Here is a 15,491-nt window from a genome sequence, read left to right on the forward strand (position 1 = left end):
TTCCCCAGGTTTCTAGGTTTGTACATTTGTGTTTCAGGTGGTGATCTTCATTTTCTCCAGATTGGAGGAATGTTCGATGATATTGATGAAGCAGATATGTTTGTAGATGGTTCTATTTCTAAAGTAACAGATCAGCTAGTAGAAAGAACAAAGCCGCTATCAAATCCCTCTAGTCCAGGACTCACAGGTAAGCAACATAATCTTTTAATAGGTATTTATAAGCCTACAAAGCAGTGAAGTTTCTGTGTGCATGGCAGTAGTTACAGAAGATAGCAGTTACCATACTAGCATAATTATTATTGAATTCTTAGTTAAATAAACAGATTTTGTAGTATTAAGCTGTAGCTTTCAAGTTCTTTTGTGGAAGTCTACGAAGCATCATAAGGTGTAGGAGTAAATGAGGAAATCAGATTGGCAGTTGCACTGTGCAGTGCTGTGAAAATGGTTGTTCACTTGAGGTAAAATGACTACTGATGTTTAACTTTTTACTTACTGGAATACTTTGTTTAGTTCATAGTGCTTTTCTTTGAATATGATTGTGCATTTGGTTACTTTAATGTATTTTATTTAAAATCCAAGTAGTTAATTTCTCCTTTGAACAGTGTGTGTCTTTGTGTTTTGGGAGCACTTGCAGAGATCTTATTTTTTTCAGGGGGGAGAAATATTAGAATATTAGCTCACTGCTGAATGCTAAACTCAACTTGATTCTTACAGGAATTGACCTGTTGGTGGACCAAACTCTTTCCACTGAAGTATTAACTTCATTAGTAGAACTGACCCGATTTGAGACATTGACGCCACGCTTTTCAGCCACAGTTCCACCATGTTGGGTGGAGGTGCAGCAAGAGCAGCAGCAGAGAAGGCATCCACAGCATCTGCACCAACAGCACCACGGAGATGCAGCTCAGCATACTCGCACCTGGAAATTGCAGTCTGACAGGTACTTACACTGAGGTTTGGAATGAATAGCTACTGGAATGCCAAAGCTAATTGGTAGTGCAGTAATTATGAGTGTCATTGAGTAATTCACATTAATGTTAAGCCATATGATTGTAATCCCAAATGGCCAGATCTGAAGCTAAAGTTGTATACTTTGTGTTTCATATGCATCATTTTAGAAGTGCAGAGTAGGCTAGCAGCTGAGGACCATTTGACCTCTTAGATGTAACCATGTTAACATGGACTTCTGAAAAAACATTCATCTACCAGCAGTCCTTATTTATTTTTGTCTTGAAAATGTATCTGCCTCGTGTAGTTGAAGCTTTTAAATGTTTTTGTGCCTACCGGTTCTAGTCAGTTCTAAGTGATTTTTTTCCTCTTCTCTTTCCAGTGATTATTTCATACCTTGGGCTAGGATGATAGCACCTCTTTTAAACTTTTACCAGTGACCCTTTTTCCCCTTTACAGAAACAGATTTTGGCTATGGATAAGGATGGTATTCCCCAGATGATTTGCCCAAATCCCTCATTTCTTAGTAACCTGCTTATCCTTCTTTTTTTCTTTCTTGTAGCAAAGTTGCCTTTTTTATTTCCTATAGTCTTTAAATTTTAAACATTTTTTGTTACCACTACCCCTTCAGAAAGGCTAGCCCCAGTCTACAATCCTTTCCCTGAAAAGTACATTCTTAGATTTTCTGCAGCATTTTATCTTGCTTTGGTAACTTTTTTGCATTTCTGGTTGGCACATATTGAGAAATTTAATTTAGTGTGTTAAGCATTTTTTCAGATCCAGCAACATTTCAGTGAATCTTTTACTGTGCTTGCCTTCCTTCTCCTTTGTAATGGATAACCTATACACTTGGACTTATTTTTGTGATGTGATCTCTGAAGGCCGCTAATTTGGCAGTGCCATTTCCTTCCTCCTGCTGGATTCACTTTTTAAAAGACCTTAATTTAAACTCTTCAAAAGCTGCTTCTTTTTTTTACTACAATAAGGGAGGCGTGATGTCTCAGCACATAGCAAGTACTCATCCGGAGGCGGTTGTCAACGCAATGGTTTTGTCAGTACTTGGGTGAGTACTTAGCTCTTTGTGTATAGAAGTAAAAAAAAAATAAATCACCATTTGCTTTTGTAGCAGTAGTGTGTGCTGGGCTCATCATTTGTTTTAGTTATGCTTCTAACTAATTTCTGGAGATTTTACCTTTGTTGGTTTTGAAAGCTTTGTGAAAGGTTCCTGTTGAATGCCACTTAATTTTGTTTGTTGGATGTGTGACTTTGCCTCTTTATATGCTTCTGTAAATGAACTCCAGTGATGTTCATCTTTAGATCATTGTTGCAGTAGCTTATGTTATATAGGTTATATCCTGACAATTGTCTAGCTTCCAGTGCTTTAAGGCACTTTCCATGCACTATAACCACTGAGAAGCTCTAAGAGCAGCATAAAGTCAGTGGTTACTGCACCAAACCTTCTGAACTTTCTTACCACTAAAGTGCACTATTCTGCACAGGCTTCAAGTGATTGACTGTTGAATAGTACTTCTTGAAGGCTGGACAGGTAAGTACTCCATCGGGGAATACCTTCCATTGCGCCATTTTTTTTTTGAAGAAAAGTATAACTTCCTGATAAAATTTAGTACCAGGGGCTAGAGTTAGTTTTTTGCAGGTTATCACTAAAAATGTTTGCCTTAGTTTTAATCCTTAGTCAGGAGGTAAGACCAACTCACTAAGGCTTCACTCACCTGCTCATTAGACACTTTTTCAGTGGAGTCATGGACCAGGCTTCCAGCTCTTTGATTCTTCCCTTCCCTACCTGCAAAAAGAAAAAGTTGTACTGGATTTTTCAGTCTTCAGTCTTGGACAACTTTCTCCTCACCTTAGATGCTGATGAGCGACTCTGTTGGAGTCATGTTGGGTACTTCCTACCACTCATTGCTTTCTCTTCATCCCTGGGATTTTGCTTCTCAAAAAACTGCTAAGGACTGGCATGCATTCTCTGACTCTTCAGCTGTGCTCTTCAGGCAAGGGTGAACCACATGCTCTGTGGAGCTTGTTTCCTGTGAAATGGATCATTCATCAAGTCGATCTTTTTCTGGAGATCTCCTAGGAAGAGAAAATATAAAGTTAGGCTTTTTTTTCTCTCCTGTATCACATAGTTTAGATGTGGTAGATAGGCTGGGTTTTACTAAGGGTTCATTTCAAGCTTCAATGGTTACATTGAGTCTTCTCTGAAATTAAAAAAGGAAGAGATTTTCTTCAATGTCATATACTAATTCTCAGTCTGAGGGGCAGTATTTAGATTTAGTATGTATTTCTCAAGTTCTTACTCCACAGAATTGGGAATGTCATTATGATGAAAGTTTTTTCAGAAACCAATCCTGAAGAATCATCATTTGCTGATGATTTTGCCATAATAGAGGAGTTATTTCAGTGGGAGCAAAAATAAATACGAGAATCGCTTCAAAAATATTTGTTTCAGGTGGATTTTCTACAACCTGCAGCTATTCTTCCTGTTTGTGCTAGCTTTATAATTTTTTTTGTTTTGTTTTTGCAGCCAGCAGTTTGCCTGACAGGCTGCCACCTGCCTCCTAGAAATCTGAGAAATGATATAAGGTTCCTCATATTCATAAATTTCTCTCTTCAAACCCTAGATGAGACCCTACAGTGATTAGTCAAAACCATCTTCTGCCAAACATATTTTGGCAGCTAACTTTAATCCTTTGGAAAAAGATCAGAAATCCTTTGATATGTTTGGGGATAATTTTAAATCTTCTACCTTATCCTCCAAAATAGTGAATTGTGAGGGTAATGTGTCTTAAGTTTCTGCTGGCTTCCTTTGACAGTGTGAGAAAGTTGTTTTTGACCTTCTTTCTTCAAGACATCACTGAATTCTCCAATATCCTTTGTGTTGCAGTAGGAGCATCATCTCCCTATCCCCCTTCTTTTATTATGTTATACAAGGGTGTGAACATTAGTCTCTCTCCCTTTCTCTTAGCACATATTTAGCTGGCAGGACTCTAGCCTTACTTTACTCTGAGGCTAGGAAGCTGTGAAAGTTTGGCACTCCAATCATTGATTTTACACTGCTCTCCTCAAGCTATTCAGCAAGTAGGGTGAGTGAAATGTGTCCTAAATCTTGTGACACTGGCTGGTTGTCATATCCTTGTTAGGATATAGCCCTATAAGTTAAGCTAGTGCAAAAGCGATCTGTTCAAATATCTACTATTACAGTAAGTTTACTTATACAGCTGTACTTTTACTTATAGTTGTCTGGTCTATTTGTCTGACACTTTTCCTAATTGGTAATAAAGAAATTACTACATCTGTCATAGGGAGTTTCTTCTTTGTCACTAATGGGACTAAGGCTTGGCAGGACTTGTTCAATTAGACACCTGAATCTTTTCTTGGCTATTTTAGTCCCTTTCATTATCCCATAATCCTGAGTGCATCAGGTCCCCTCTACAGATATCTCTAGCTCCGTGTTGAAGTCAAGTCACAGTTAAGATCAGCCCTAGGCTACAGCTCTTCATAGTTGCTAATTTTGGCAGTTGGTACCTTGATTCTGCTTTGTAACCTTATCTCTGTCAGATCTTTTAATTTCTCTTCTGCTTTAATAGTTCATTCTTCGGTGATGAACTGCAGTTATACTTGACTTGCCCCTCTTAGTTTAGGTGCCATTTTGTTCTGCCTTTGAGATTTATGGTTTCTGTGTGTAGAGTAGTTTGTAAAGGTAGATAAAAAAGCAGGGTGCCCAGTCCTTCAAAATATGCAAAGTGAGAAACCACACAATAGGACAATAATGCTACATGATGAAACTGTTCAGGTGAAGAGCATTTCTTTGAAGAGTATAAAATTTGCAGAGCCATCCACTTTGACTGAAAGGAAGTGTCATTTGGATTTTGCGAAACACTGGGCTATCCCTGCTGCTATGTATTCTTTTAGGATTTCTCCTTCCCAGTTCTAAGAGTCATTTCTTTGACAAAGTTAAGAGGAAGTCACATACTGCAATAGATTCATATCTGTTGATGTTTCTACTTCTGGCAAAACCTGTTGTCATCTCAAGGTGTCATTTTTGCGATTCTGCTCCTCCTAAATCCAGGCATATTGAAGGGGATAGCCCCCTTGAAAAGACCCCCCCTTCCATGTACTGAACTCAAGCTTCATACCACTGTCTCTTGTCATCAGTGTCCATCAAATCCCATAGATCTGTATTGGTGCTGTTGGAGTACAAAATAATGTGACAGACTTTGTTTCTGTATAGCAGATGAAATTTCAGTTTTCCCTCTTTAATATCAGGGTTTCAAGAGCATCTTTCCAACCTACTTGTTTTAATGTGAATTCTGACCTTTCCTCACTGGTAACACATAGAGCCTCTGTTCCATCAACACCATTCATTTAACTGTTGTCAGTGTTTGTGGACCATTCAGGATTGATGCTTTTCACCTCCATGTCTTCATTTTTGAACCTTCCTACCTTGGCTTCTTCAGGGAAGGTGCTCCCATTGATGTAGTGTGCCACTCTGGTGGGGCCATCCTTGATACCGTTTTCTTATAGGTAGAGCATCTCTTTGCCATGAAGCATTCTTCCAGTGATGATCCGTGTTGAGGCCACCAAACTTGACTGGGCTGACTATGACTGTCTTGGCCTTAAGGGTGGTATCAGTACCTTAGTGTTGAAATGGAGGTTAACCATCTCAACTTTGGTTTTGGGTCTGGCCTCAACCAGCATTACTTCCTTGGGTTAAAGTCTCAGAATCTGGTTTGAGGCCATTGCCAATCTGTATTTTGATGATCCAGGCTTCACTGCATAAGTCACTACCCTGCAACAATTCAGACTATAACCCAAGGATTTTACATCTGTTAATTTTGCTGTTGATTCCCTCCTGGCTAAGGCAGAAAGATTTTAGTGGTCTGCACAGGATGTACTGTTGATGCCCAGTTGTCATGTCTTCCCATTCCTTGATATCCCTGTCCCCAAGGCCTGCAGGTACAGTGTCATACAAGCAACAGCAGCACTTAGACTCTCCTTATGAGTTTTTTTACCCTGGACATGGATGGTGAACAGAAGTCGGATGCTCAGTCCTACCTGCTGACCTGAAAACACCAAATTTGGGAAGATATTGAAGCTTATGTTGGCAAAAGCTAAATGGTTCCAGGACAGCCCTCCCCCCTGCAGACATATCAGGCAACTTTGCTTTTGAGGCCTACTGGGCTGCCAGATTGGGTAGTAATGCCAGTTAGTGAGATAGTTAAACTGGTCACTAAGAATTCATGGAATAACCTTACATGTGGCATCTGTTCTGAGGAGGCCATATAAAATCTTCTGGCTGTTCTATGTAGCAGCAAATCCTGTTAGAGGCATCTGTAATTGCCTTGGCTACACTTAAGGTCCCAGAATCTGTAGTAAAAGATGTAGATTCTTCTGTTAGTCACATGCAGTGGAGTGACTAATGAAGCAGATGTTTTTGTCCTTCATTCTTCCTTTGTAACTTCAAACTACATGTTGCATATGTTGAGGTTCTAGATTGAGCTAACTGACGAAACTGCATTCTTTGCAAGGGATGATGGACTTTGACCTCAAAGCTAGTTTGTAGTCCCAGCCATCTCTCTCCACCTCTTAGTGCTAGAAATCTGGACAAAGCATAAAATAATGGATATGGGGGGGGGGGGGCGGCAAAGGCCCAAAAATAGGAAAAGATTTTAAATATTTCTCTTATAAACTTAGTAATTTGCTAAAATGGGGTTTGTGTTGACATGCATTTCTTGAAGGATATAAAGTCTGACACTCAAATGTATGTCTTTATTGACTTCAGTCCTCAGGTAATCCCAGTGATTTGCCAGAAAACCACACATTTTATGAGACGCAGACCATCAATATGAGGTACATATCTGAACATTCTGCAAAAATCTGGACAGTTGGGAGGTATGTGTCCCAGCTGTTAATACCGGATTTAGCTGCTAACCAGACCATGCACCTTTCCCACTGTTCTATGGATAAGCTTGGCTAGGGGATCAGGAATAGGCACTGGCTGTCTGTCAACGCAGCTTACTCTTCCAGAATTTGCCGAAAATAATAAGGCTGATTTTATGAATGACCCTTTTGATGTTTGGTTGCTTTTTGGCACAGCAGTAAAAGCTAAGTTAGAAAAAGGAAAGCAAGGGTAGCATGCAGCGAAAAGTTGGAGTTGCGGTATGGCCTTCTCAGTTTCCATTTTCTAGGAATCAACGTGCCTGGGTCACCTTTGGATTTACTGTATCCAGTAAAACAACTTTAGAGGCTCTAGTGGAGATAATGGAGCCTGCAGTGACTCCCAGAATTTTCAACCTTCCAGAGCAGGTTTTTGACAGAATAGCCAAGTGTACAATATGCCATTAGAATGGCAGCAGTCTACTGTCTGGATTTTTTTCCCAGATACTCCCCTCTTGAGGCAATCTAGGGTTATTTGTCTCGACATCTAGCCATATGGCAGACCATCACATGTGGCAGGAGGGTTCAGAATATTATATCCAGAGTATACTTTCTGTTCCTGTCCACCCTCAAATCACAGTCTCTACCTCTCTCATTTGTACCTGTCATCAGGTAGTTGTTGCCAAGAAAAGGGCCCAGATGCTACTCCTGAAAAGTGCCATCCAAGAGGGCCCACCAGACTATTTTAGCCAGGGTTCTTTTTGGTATTCAGAAAGACAAAAAACTTCAGTACCATTATGGATTCTAGTGGTGTAAGTCAGCATGATGTCAGAGAGCTTTTCTTTAAAAGTTATAGTGTACTCCATCCTACCTTGTCTGTCTGAAGGAGACTGAATGTTTCTACTGGGCATATCTTTATCTGCACATCAGAATTGCCAGGAAGTTTAGAAGTTGTCCCCCCCCCCCCCATCAGATAGGAGTTCATTGTCTTCAATTCCAGGCACTTCCCTTTGGTCTTGTTACAGTCCCCAGGGTATTCACCAAATACATGATGGCGGTGACTGGCTGCTGTCAGCTTCAGTTATACACAGTCTGTCTCCTGCCACTTGCTTCTCTAGATTACAGTGAACTCCAGTTTGATGCCCATGAAGGCAGCCTCTTTTGTAATGCTGCACTCTGGATAATCTGGCTTTTTGAGCCTTTCTTCTACGAGACAAGGTCTGTGGTCCATCAGATCTACAGTTCTTCAGGTAATTCAGCGCAACTGTGCCCCGTTGGAGCTCTGGCTCACAGCATTTACCAGTTTCTTGTTTTTTCCCATGCTGTTCATGTTTCTTCAGTGATCCGTCAAGGTTCTGTAGAATTAACTGGTAGATCCGTTAGATGCTCCAATCAAAATACGCAGCAAGTACAATGAGCAGATCTCATTGTGGACTGTTGAGTACAACGTTTCTGTGGACAGACCCTTTTCAGGCCCTCGTTTCTCTGGTGAGGGCATCTGTTTTCAGTTTAGGTTATTGGGTGGATGGAATATTCTTTGAGGAAGACCGTGCAAGGTACATGGTTGCCCCATGAGGCCAGTGCACATCATTATTTTGGAAATGAGGACTGTACTCTCCTTGCAGACATTTCAGAACTCCCTTTCCAGTAGTGCTATTGCAGTCCATGTTGATAACATTGCAGTAGTTCGTTAAATAAACAAGTAAGGAAGGGAACCTTAAGGGAATGAGAACAGGAATGGCCCTTTGCCTTCAATCAAATTTTCATGCTTCTCAGTAACTGGGACAAGCCACTTTTCTAGCGGATGAGCTCAGCTGCTGTTTTCTGATGTTCTACATCTAGCAGATAGCTCATTCTCTGCTCTTTTACTTGTGGAAGCCTTATGTGATCTTTTTTTGCATACTCAAATCAACTTCAAATGCAGCAAATTCTTTTCCCTTATTCCTTCCTTGAGAGGATGCTAGGAAGATAAACTTGCCAGAAGTGGCATCAGGAATTCTTTTATGCTTCCCCACTTTTCTTCCTCATTCTCAAGATCCTGAAGAAGGCCAGGTCTTACAAGGCCATACTCTTTGTAGTAGCCCTTTTTACCCCAAAAAGTTATGGTTCCCTCTGTTTTGGCTTTACTTCTCGGACAGGCATTTTCATCTGAAGTTGTCACAAATCTTCAGTCTCACTCATCTGGCAACCCTCGCACAGACATTCAGTGCCTCAGGTTGAGCACTTATAGATTCCTAGGAGGTTACTAGGGTAATGGCCGTACGGCCTTTGCAAGCCTAGACATGTTATATCCCTGTTCCCTAAATGACCATAGTTAGATGGTCGTTATTTGCAGAGCAAGTCTGTGATCAGCACCAACTGCTCCTGTCCATGTCAGACATAGGTGCCCCCTCCCCGGGCGAATTTACAGTCTCCCATCCAATTGTCTAGGTTGCGCTTGAATAGGATTATTGAGGAGCTTTGCTTCACATGAATTGGGAATTTATTCCAGAGGAGTGGCAATCTCTGGGAAATATCTGTCTCTCCAGCACTTTCTGTTAATGTCACTGTCTTGGTTGAAATCCCTGGAGAGAGTGACTCTTGTCCTATTTGATTTACAGTTGTGCAGCATTTCCATTAGGGCAGTGTCAGAGACTGCTGTGTAGGCCAGGCACAAGTCACCTCTTAGCAGCCTTTAGGGTGCAAAGTACAGTGACAGGGCTATCAGTTGTTCCATGTAGGTTATGTTTTGGAGGCCTGAATTTTCTTAGTGAGAAATCTCTGTGGTCTCTCCAACTGCTGCAGGTGTCTGACTAAGTCCATGCAAAAGTGAGTGTTGTACTCTTAGTGTTCTGATGAGAATCTAGTACAGAGGAGTTATAACAACCTTAGTCTTGGATGTAATGCCCTTACTTATGAGATGTGCAATGCAGAGGGCTTTCCTTACCACTGTGGACATGTGGTGATTGAAGTTTAGATTGCTGTCAACCTGTGTTTCCAAATCTCGCAACATTGGGTTTTGAACTTAGGAGGTTGCTGTCAATATTGTGATTTGCAGGGACTTCCTCTTTGCTAAAGGGGATAATGCACTTTTTTGCGTTTAGGTTTAGTCCTTGGCTTAGGCACCAATTGTTTGTTTTTGTTAGCCCCTTTTGTAATATGTTAACATTTTGTGTGGGGACTCAATGATTGCGCCCAGTTTGCAATCATCAGTGAACTTCGTAAGCCACAGGCCATCTGCTTTCACCTGGGCTTCTGAGAAATAATTCCAAACAGTAGAAGGCCCAGCACAGAACCTTGTGGTACGCTACTGATAACTGGTGAATTGGTACAGGTGGAATCCCCAACTTTGACAGTGTGTGTTCTATTGGTGAGTCAGTTGGCTACCCATCTTGTGACTTGTGTGTTAATCCCCAGTTGGGAGAGTTTCTCCATGATACCTGAGTGGGGGATTGTGTCAAAAGCCTTGGCTAAGTCAAGACAGGCAGTATATATTATTTTCCCTTCATCCAGGGTTTGGTGACTTTCTCTAAGAATTCTACCAGGTTCAGTAAGCATGGTCTACCCTTAAAGCCAAACTGGGTCGAGTCAAGAGTTTGAAGGTCACCTATGTCCTTGTTGATGAGGTCCATGATGATTTTTTTCATGACCTTGCAGATAAGGCGGGTTAGGCTTATGGGTCTATAGTTCCCAGGCTCAGTTGATGGACCCCCCTTTGTGCAAGGGGATTACTGTTGCTGTTCTTCACTCTGCTGGAACAAAACCGGTGCTCAGGCTGAAGTTAAAGAGTGCGCCAAGTGGTTCCGCTAAGTCTTGTTTTAAGTTAAGTAAGCAGCCTGAGAGGTTATCTGGTCTCATGGAGGCCATGTTTTTGGCCTAGGAGAGTGCTGATATGACCTGCTCTTTGGAGATACTTAGTGGAGGACTGGTGTCAGGTATGCTTTTGGGTATGGCTAGCAGGGACAGAGGGGGGTGATTGCACCAAACCTGTCTGCTGGCAAGTTGGCAATTTCCACAGGCTCAGTGTGAGAGGTACCATTCACTGTAACTTCAGCACATAGTTGGGCATACCCTTTTGGATTCTGGACATAGCTAAAGAATGTCTTATGTTTATCCTTAGCTAGGGATGCCAATTTATTTTTTAACTCTGTTTAGAGGACTTTACAAGATATCAGATTTGCTCGTTCAAGCTGTGGAGAGTATTCTTCTTTGGCTGAGTAACTTTCTGTTGTTGTTAGACATAAGTTTCTTCCTTTTGTTATATAACCTATTTATACTTGAGGCCCACCAGCATGTCCATTTTTTCAGAAGGACCTAGTTTTGATCTGGTCAGATACAGCCGAGTCTATACAGTTGTTTAGGTGGTTTTACAGGGCATTTGTGTACTCTGCATAGGAGTCGTTGGCTGTGCTAGTAGGGGATTTGAAACTTTTTGTACCATTGCCTAATAGGCTGTAGTTTGTTTTGGAGACATGTTTCAGTTATTTTGCTTCTACTGGGGTGCCGAGTCTAATCTTATCTTCAAATGAGACAGATTTATGGTCTGACCTTAACACGGAAGGCAACACGCAGGTGGTAGTGCAGTGACCCTCCATGTTGGTGAGTACTAAGTGTAGGACATTTGGGCCCCTTGAGGAGGTGCAGGCTAGCTGTTCCAGGGCATTTGTATTGAAAAATTCCAGGAACCTCAAGGCGAGCATGTGTGTGCTCATGTATATCACCCAGTCGATGGAAGGATAGTTGAACTCTGCCATGGCCAAAGTGTTTGGCTTTATAGCGAGTGACTCTAGTAAGTCCAGGTAAGGTGGTGCATTTCTCTTGGTTTATGGTGGAGGACCTGTAACTAGCAATGATGTGGTAGGGTGCTTTATCTATAGTTAGTTGGACCTGTAGTAGCTGAAGAGTTGTACTGTTTAACCAGTCCTGAGGTGTATTTGGCTTTAACAAAGGTGGTTACACCTTCATATTTGGCTCGTTTTGGGGTCTGAACATGTTGGAAGGCATCGTAACCTTGCACGGCTTGGTGCTTTCTCTGGCCATGAACCACATCTGTGTAAACTGCACAGACATCAGCATCCTGCAAAGTGAGGAGTGCTTCCAGAGAGTGCCGTTTTGTGTTTAGGTTCCTAGCATTAAGCAGCATAACACTGAGTTTGTCTCAAGTGGATTTTTTTACATTGAAATTTTTGTTTTGACATTGCCTAAAAAAGGCAAGCGCCTTTGCCAGTATCCAAAATCCTAGAGGGGGACAAGTGAAAACCATCTTTGGGAAAGCAGCGGAGTCTGTCAACCATGTCTTCTCAGGCTGACTATACTGGATCCCCCTGGACTGACACCAGAAGCTAAGCCAGTTGTTGAAGTCAATCATTTTTTGCCTATATTGTGGCAACATCCTGGGTGAAGGTAAAATGCTGCTTAAGGCTAGGGACATACCTGCTTGGGGCAGACTATCTTGAGAGTTCAGTCATGTCTCTCTTCATATAGTCCAGAGAAGTATGTCTCATGTTATTCACCTCAACAAGTACTATGACCGAGTCATAGTGGTAATTGTTGATTGACTTGAGTGCATGCGTGGCTTGATGGATCCTGACACCTGATAGGCAGCTGACCATGACCTTCTTGTCCAGCCTGGTGAGGGGGACATTTTTGTGTCTAACTATGGCATCTCCTATGACCAGGATGTTTGGTTTTGAGGAGTTTTGCCTTAAGTGCGCATTTGCTAAGGCACTTTTGTGTGTGTTGTGTAGTGGATTCTGTTTGCTTTGCAGTGTGTGTGCAAATAGTTTGAGCTTGGCAGGTCTCTGATCTTTTTGTAGGCTTCTGTTGTGTACCTCTGCGAATATGGGTTTGTGTGTTATGAACTAGTTTTGTGTGAGAGGTGAAGTGTGTGTGCGCACTGGCAACTAGTCTGATGTCCGGTTTATTACATGATAGAATTAATTCTAAATTCATAGTGTAATTACATTTCTCACATAATGTGTTTACTAGTAAGTGGTTGTCAGTATACGTGAGGCAATTACTACATTGCCTCAGGATACCCATGCCAAGCAGGCTGACCACAGAAATGGTTGGAAACTGTCCATACATTATGGCAGGTTTTTACCATAACTGCTGTTGGAGAGTGGACTAGTTTGATTGGATTTTGCACTAGGATTAACAAAGGTGCTTATTCTGTTGAAGGCTTGAGGTGAAAACTATGTTAATACTTCTCAGTGTGCAACTGAGTTTCCCTGCAGTATAGCAAGGAAGCTTGGGAGGTTCACTAACAGCTGTCTAGGAGACAATTGTCTTTCAAGGCATTTGCGTCTATACAGGGCACCTCTGAACCCCGTTGAGCAGTGTGCAGCTACACGCAAGCACAAGGCTTAAATGCCACAGAAATTAAACACTTTTAAGCTAAACTACCAATTGGAAAGCACACAGTGAGAGTTCCTCCAGTAATCTCTAACTCATATGAGGCTCAGACTATACATTTCTGTCACAAGGATGCAGGCAGGGCCCTCCTAATGTAAGATAGCAGGAATAGTGCTCAAGTGTAGTAATATATTGTAGATTCAGTAGGTCTGAATCTAGTCTATGCCTATGTACTAGCTGCTTAAAGCAACAGAACAGCTTTTTTAAAGTGCAGAAAAATACAGTAAAATTTGGCAAGATGAGGCATAAGAATGATAAAATACAGTCAGCAAAGTGCAAGGAAACTCACAAGGTACTTAGTTTTTTGACTTTAGCCTTGGATACTTTGGATTTCATTAGAATTTTCTAAGACCAGTGGCAAAATTTGCCAAATATTGACCGGCTCCGGTTAAAAGAATGTAAACCTGTGCAAATGCGAGGCTTAAATATAGGCATAATTAAACACTTTAAAGCTAAATTACAAAGTCAGATGAGGCTTGGACTACACACTTCTGTCACAAGGGTGCAGGCAGGGCCCTCCTAATGTAAGGTGGCTGGAATAGTGCTCAAGTACAACAATACAGTCTAGATTCAGCAGCTCTGAATTTAGTTTGTGCTGTGTATTAGCTACTTAAGGCAACAGGACAGCATTTTAAAGTGCAGACTTAGTTTCTTCAGTTCTAATGACTGTGGGCCCATTGGGTGGTGTAGATCCTTAACTTATTACATCATAGTGATGCCTCCAGGTGCATCTACAGTTAACTTCTACTGACGCCTCTAGGCATCAGTTATTGTTTGTTCATATTTGCATCAATAATTCCAAAACCATTTGTACAAGTTTTTAAAAGATTTCATCTTAAAAAGTACACAATGGCAAACTCAGTTGCATTAATATTTGTCCACTGTCTAATGCAGGTAAAATATATTAACTGTCATTTTTATGATATTAATTTATATAGCTATAATTTTCCCATTTTCTAAATGTCTCAACAACCAAATAACACAAACAGAACTCCTTAATCTCATATGAAAGCTCTCCGGTAGATGAATAAAATGCTACTGACAGTGTGCGTGTAACTTGATTGGTTGCTGAGATATTGTAAGTTGTTTACAAAATATTACAACTGTAATAGTTACTGTGTTTACTGTGGCTTACAAAATTCGATTTAAGACCTAGAACCTAAAGAGTACTACCACTATAAAAATAGTTTGTGCTTAAGAGTTTGCCATTTATACTTTTTCATAATCCCCGTGGTTCCAGAGATATGAACATCTGTTTGAAATGTGAGGACATAATTTGATTCTGTCAAAATGCTTAGGCTCCGCCCATTGGAAGTTACATTGTAAACTTCCTGAGCTCCTTTGGAGTGAATTAGTAAACTCTGCTAAGAGACATGGAACATGGAAAACCAAGTAAATGGACTGTTTCCCCTTATGAAGCCCACAACTAAGGGGGCTTGGAACCCTTAATTCCTGTATTCAGTGGTGTTCAACATATATTGTTCACTTGTGCAGTGATGCTGACTTTCTGTCTTCAGTTACCGAAGACCCAACATCTGTCCTGACTTCATAGCTTGTGTGACGGTCCCTACTTTTTGCCAATAATCAAGAACTCTCCATCCTCACCACTGATGGGATGGATGAGGGATGGCCACTAGGAACAAAAATGGATACACACAGTATTTTTAGATGCAGCTGACTGCACCAAGCACGGTTTCCCTTAACTTGTTCTGTCAAGTGGAGCTCTGGGAGTTTGCACTGTAACTTCCGGTGGGCGGAACTTAAGGTTTTGGAAATAATAAGATTGTCCTTGTATTTCAAACAAATGTCCATATCTCTGAAACCACAGGGGTTACTAAATAAGTGTAAATTTCAAGCTCTTCAGCATAAACTGTTTTTAATAGTGGTAGTATTCTTTAGGTGCTTGCTCTTAAACAGAATTGTATAAATCATTGTAAACACAGTGACTATTATATTTGTAATATTTTGTAAACAACTTACAGTATCCTCAGCAACCACTCAAGTTACACACAGTGTTATGATTTTGTTAGTCAACTGAGATCCTTTATATAAGGCTAAGCAGTTCTATCTGTGCTTCTTGGTTGTCAAGATATTTAATAAAACATGACATCTCGAAAATATGTTAATTGTTTGTATATTTGTCTTTTTACCTGCTCTACACAGAGGTCAAATATAAGTACAGTTGTGTTTGCCATTGTGTAAGCTTTAAGATTAAATCTTTCAATACTTTGTATGTAGCATGGTTTTAGAATGCT

General features: G+C 40.9%; 1 protein-coding gene across 8 annotated transcripts in view; it reads left to right on the forward strand.

Annotated features, from left to right (window-relative positions):
- BIRC6 (baculoviral IAP repeat containing 6) overlaps positions 1-15,491 on the forward strand; it is a 4,524,268-nt gene that overhangs the window by 797,611 nt on the left and 3,711,166 nt on the right. For all 8 annotated transcript variants that reach the window (XM_044058419.1, XM_044058463.1, XM_044058448.1 and 5 more), the window contains exons 11-12: positions 38-187; positions 715-940. In XM_044058419.1, coding sequence (XP_043914354.1) covers positions 38-187; positions 715-940 — 376 coding nt within the window. The remainder of the gene's footprint in view (positions 1-37; positions 188-714; positions 941-15,491) is intronic.

This window comes from Protopterus annectens, chromosome 1.part2, assembly GCF_019279795.1.
Source record: "Protopterus annectens isolate FY-2018-M chromosome 1.part2, PAN1.0, whole genome shotgun sequence".
NCBI lineage: Eukaryota > Metazoa > Chordata > Ceratodontiformes > Protopteridae > Protopterus > Protopterus annectens.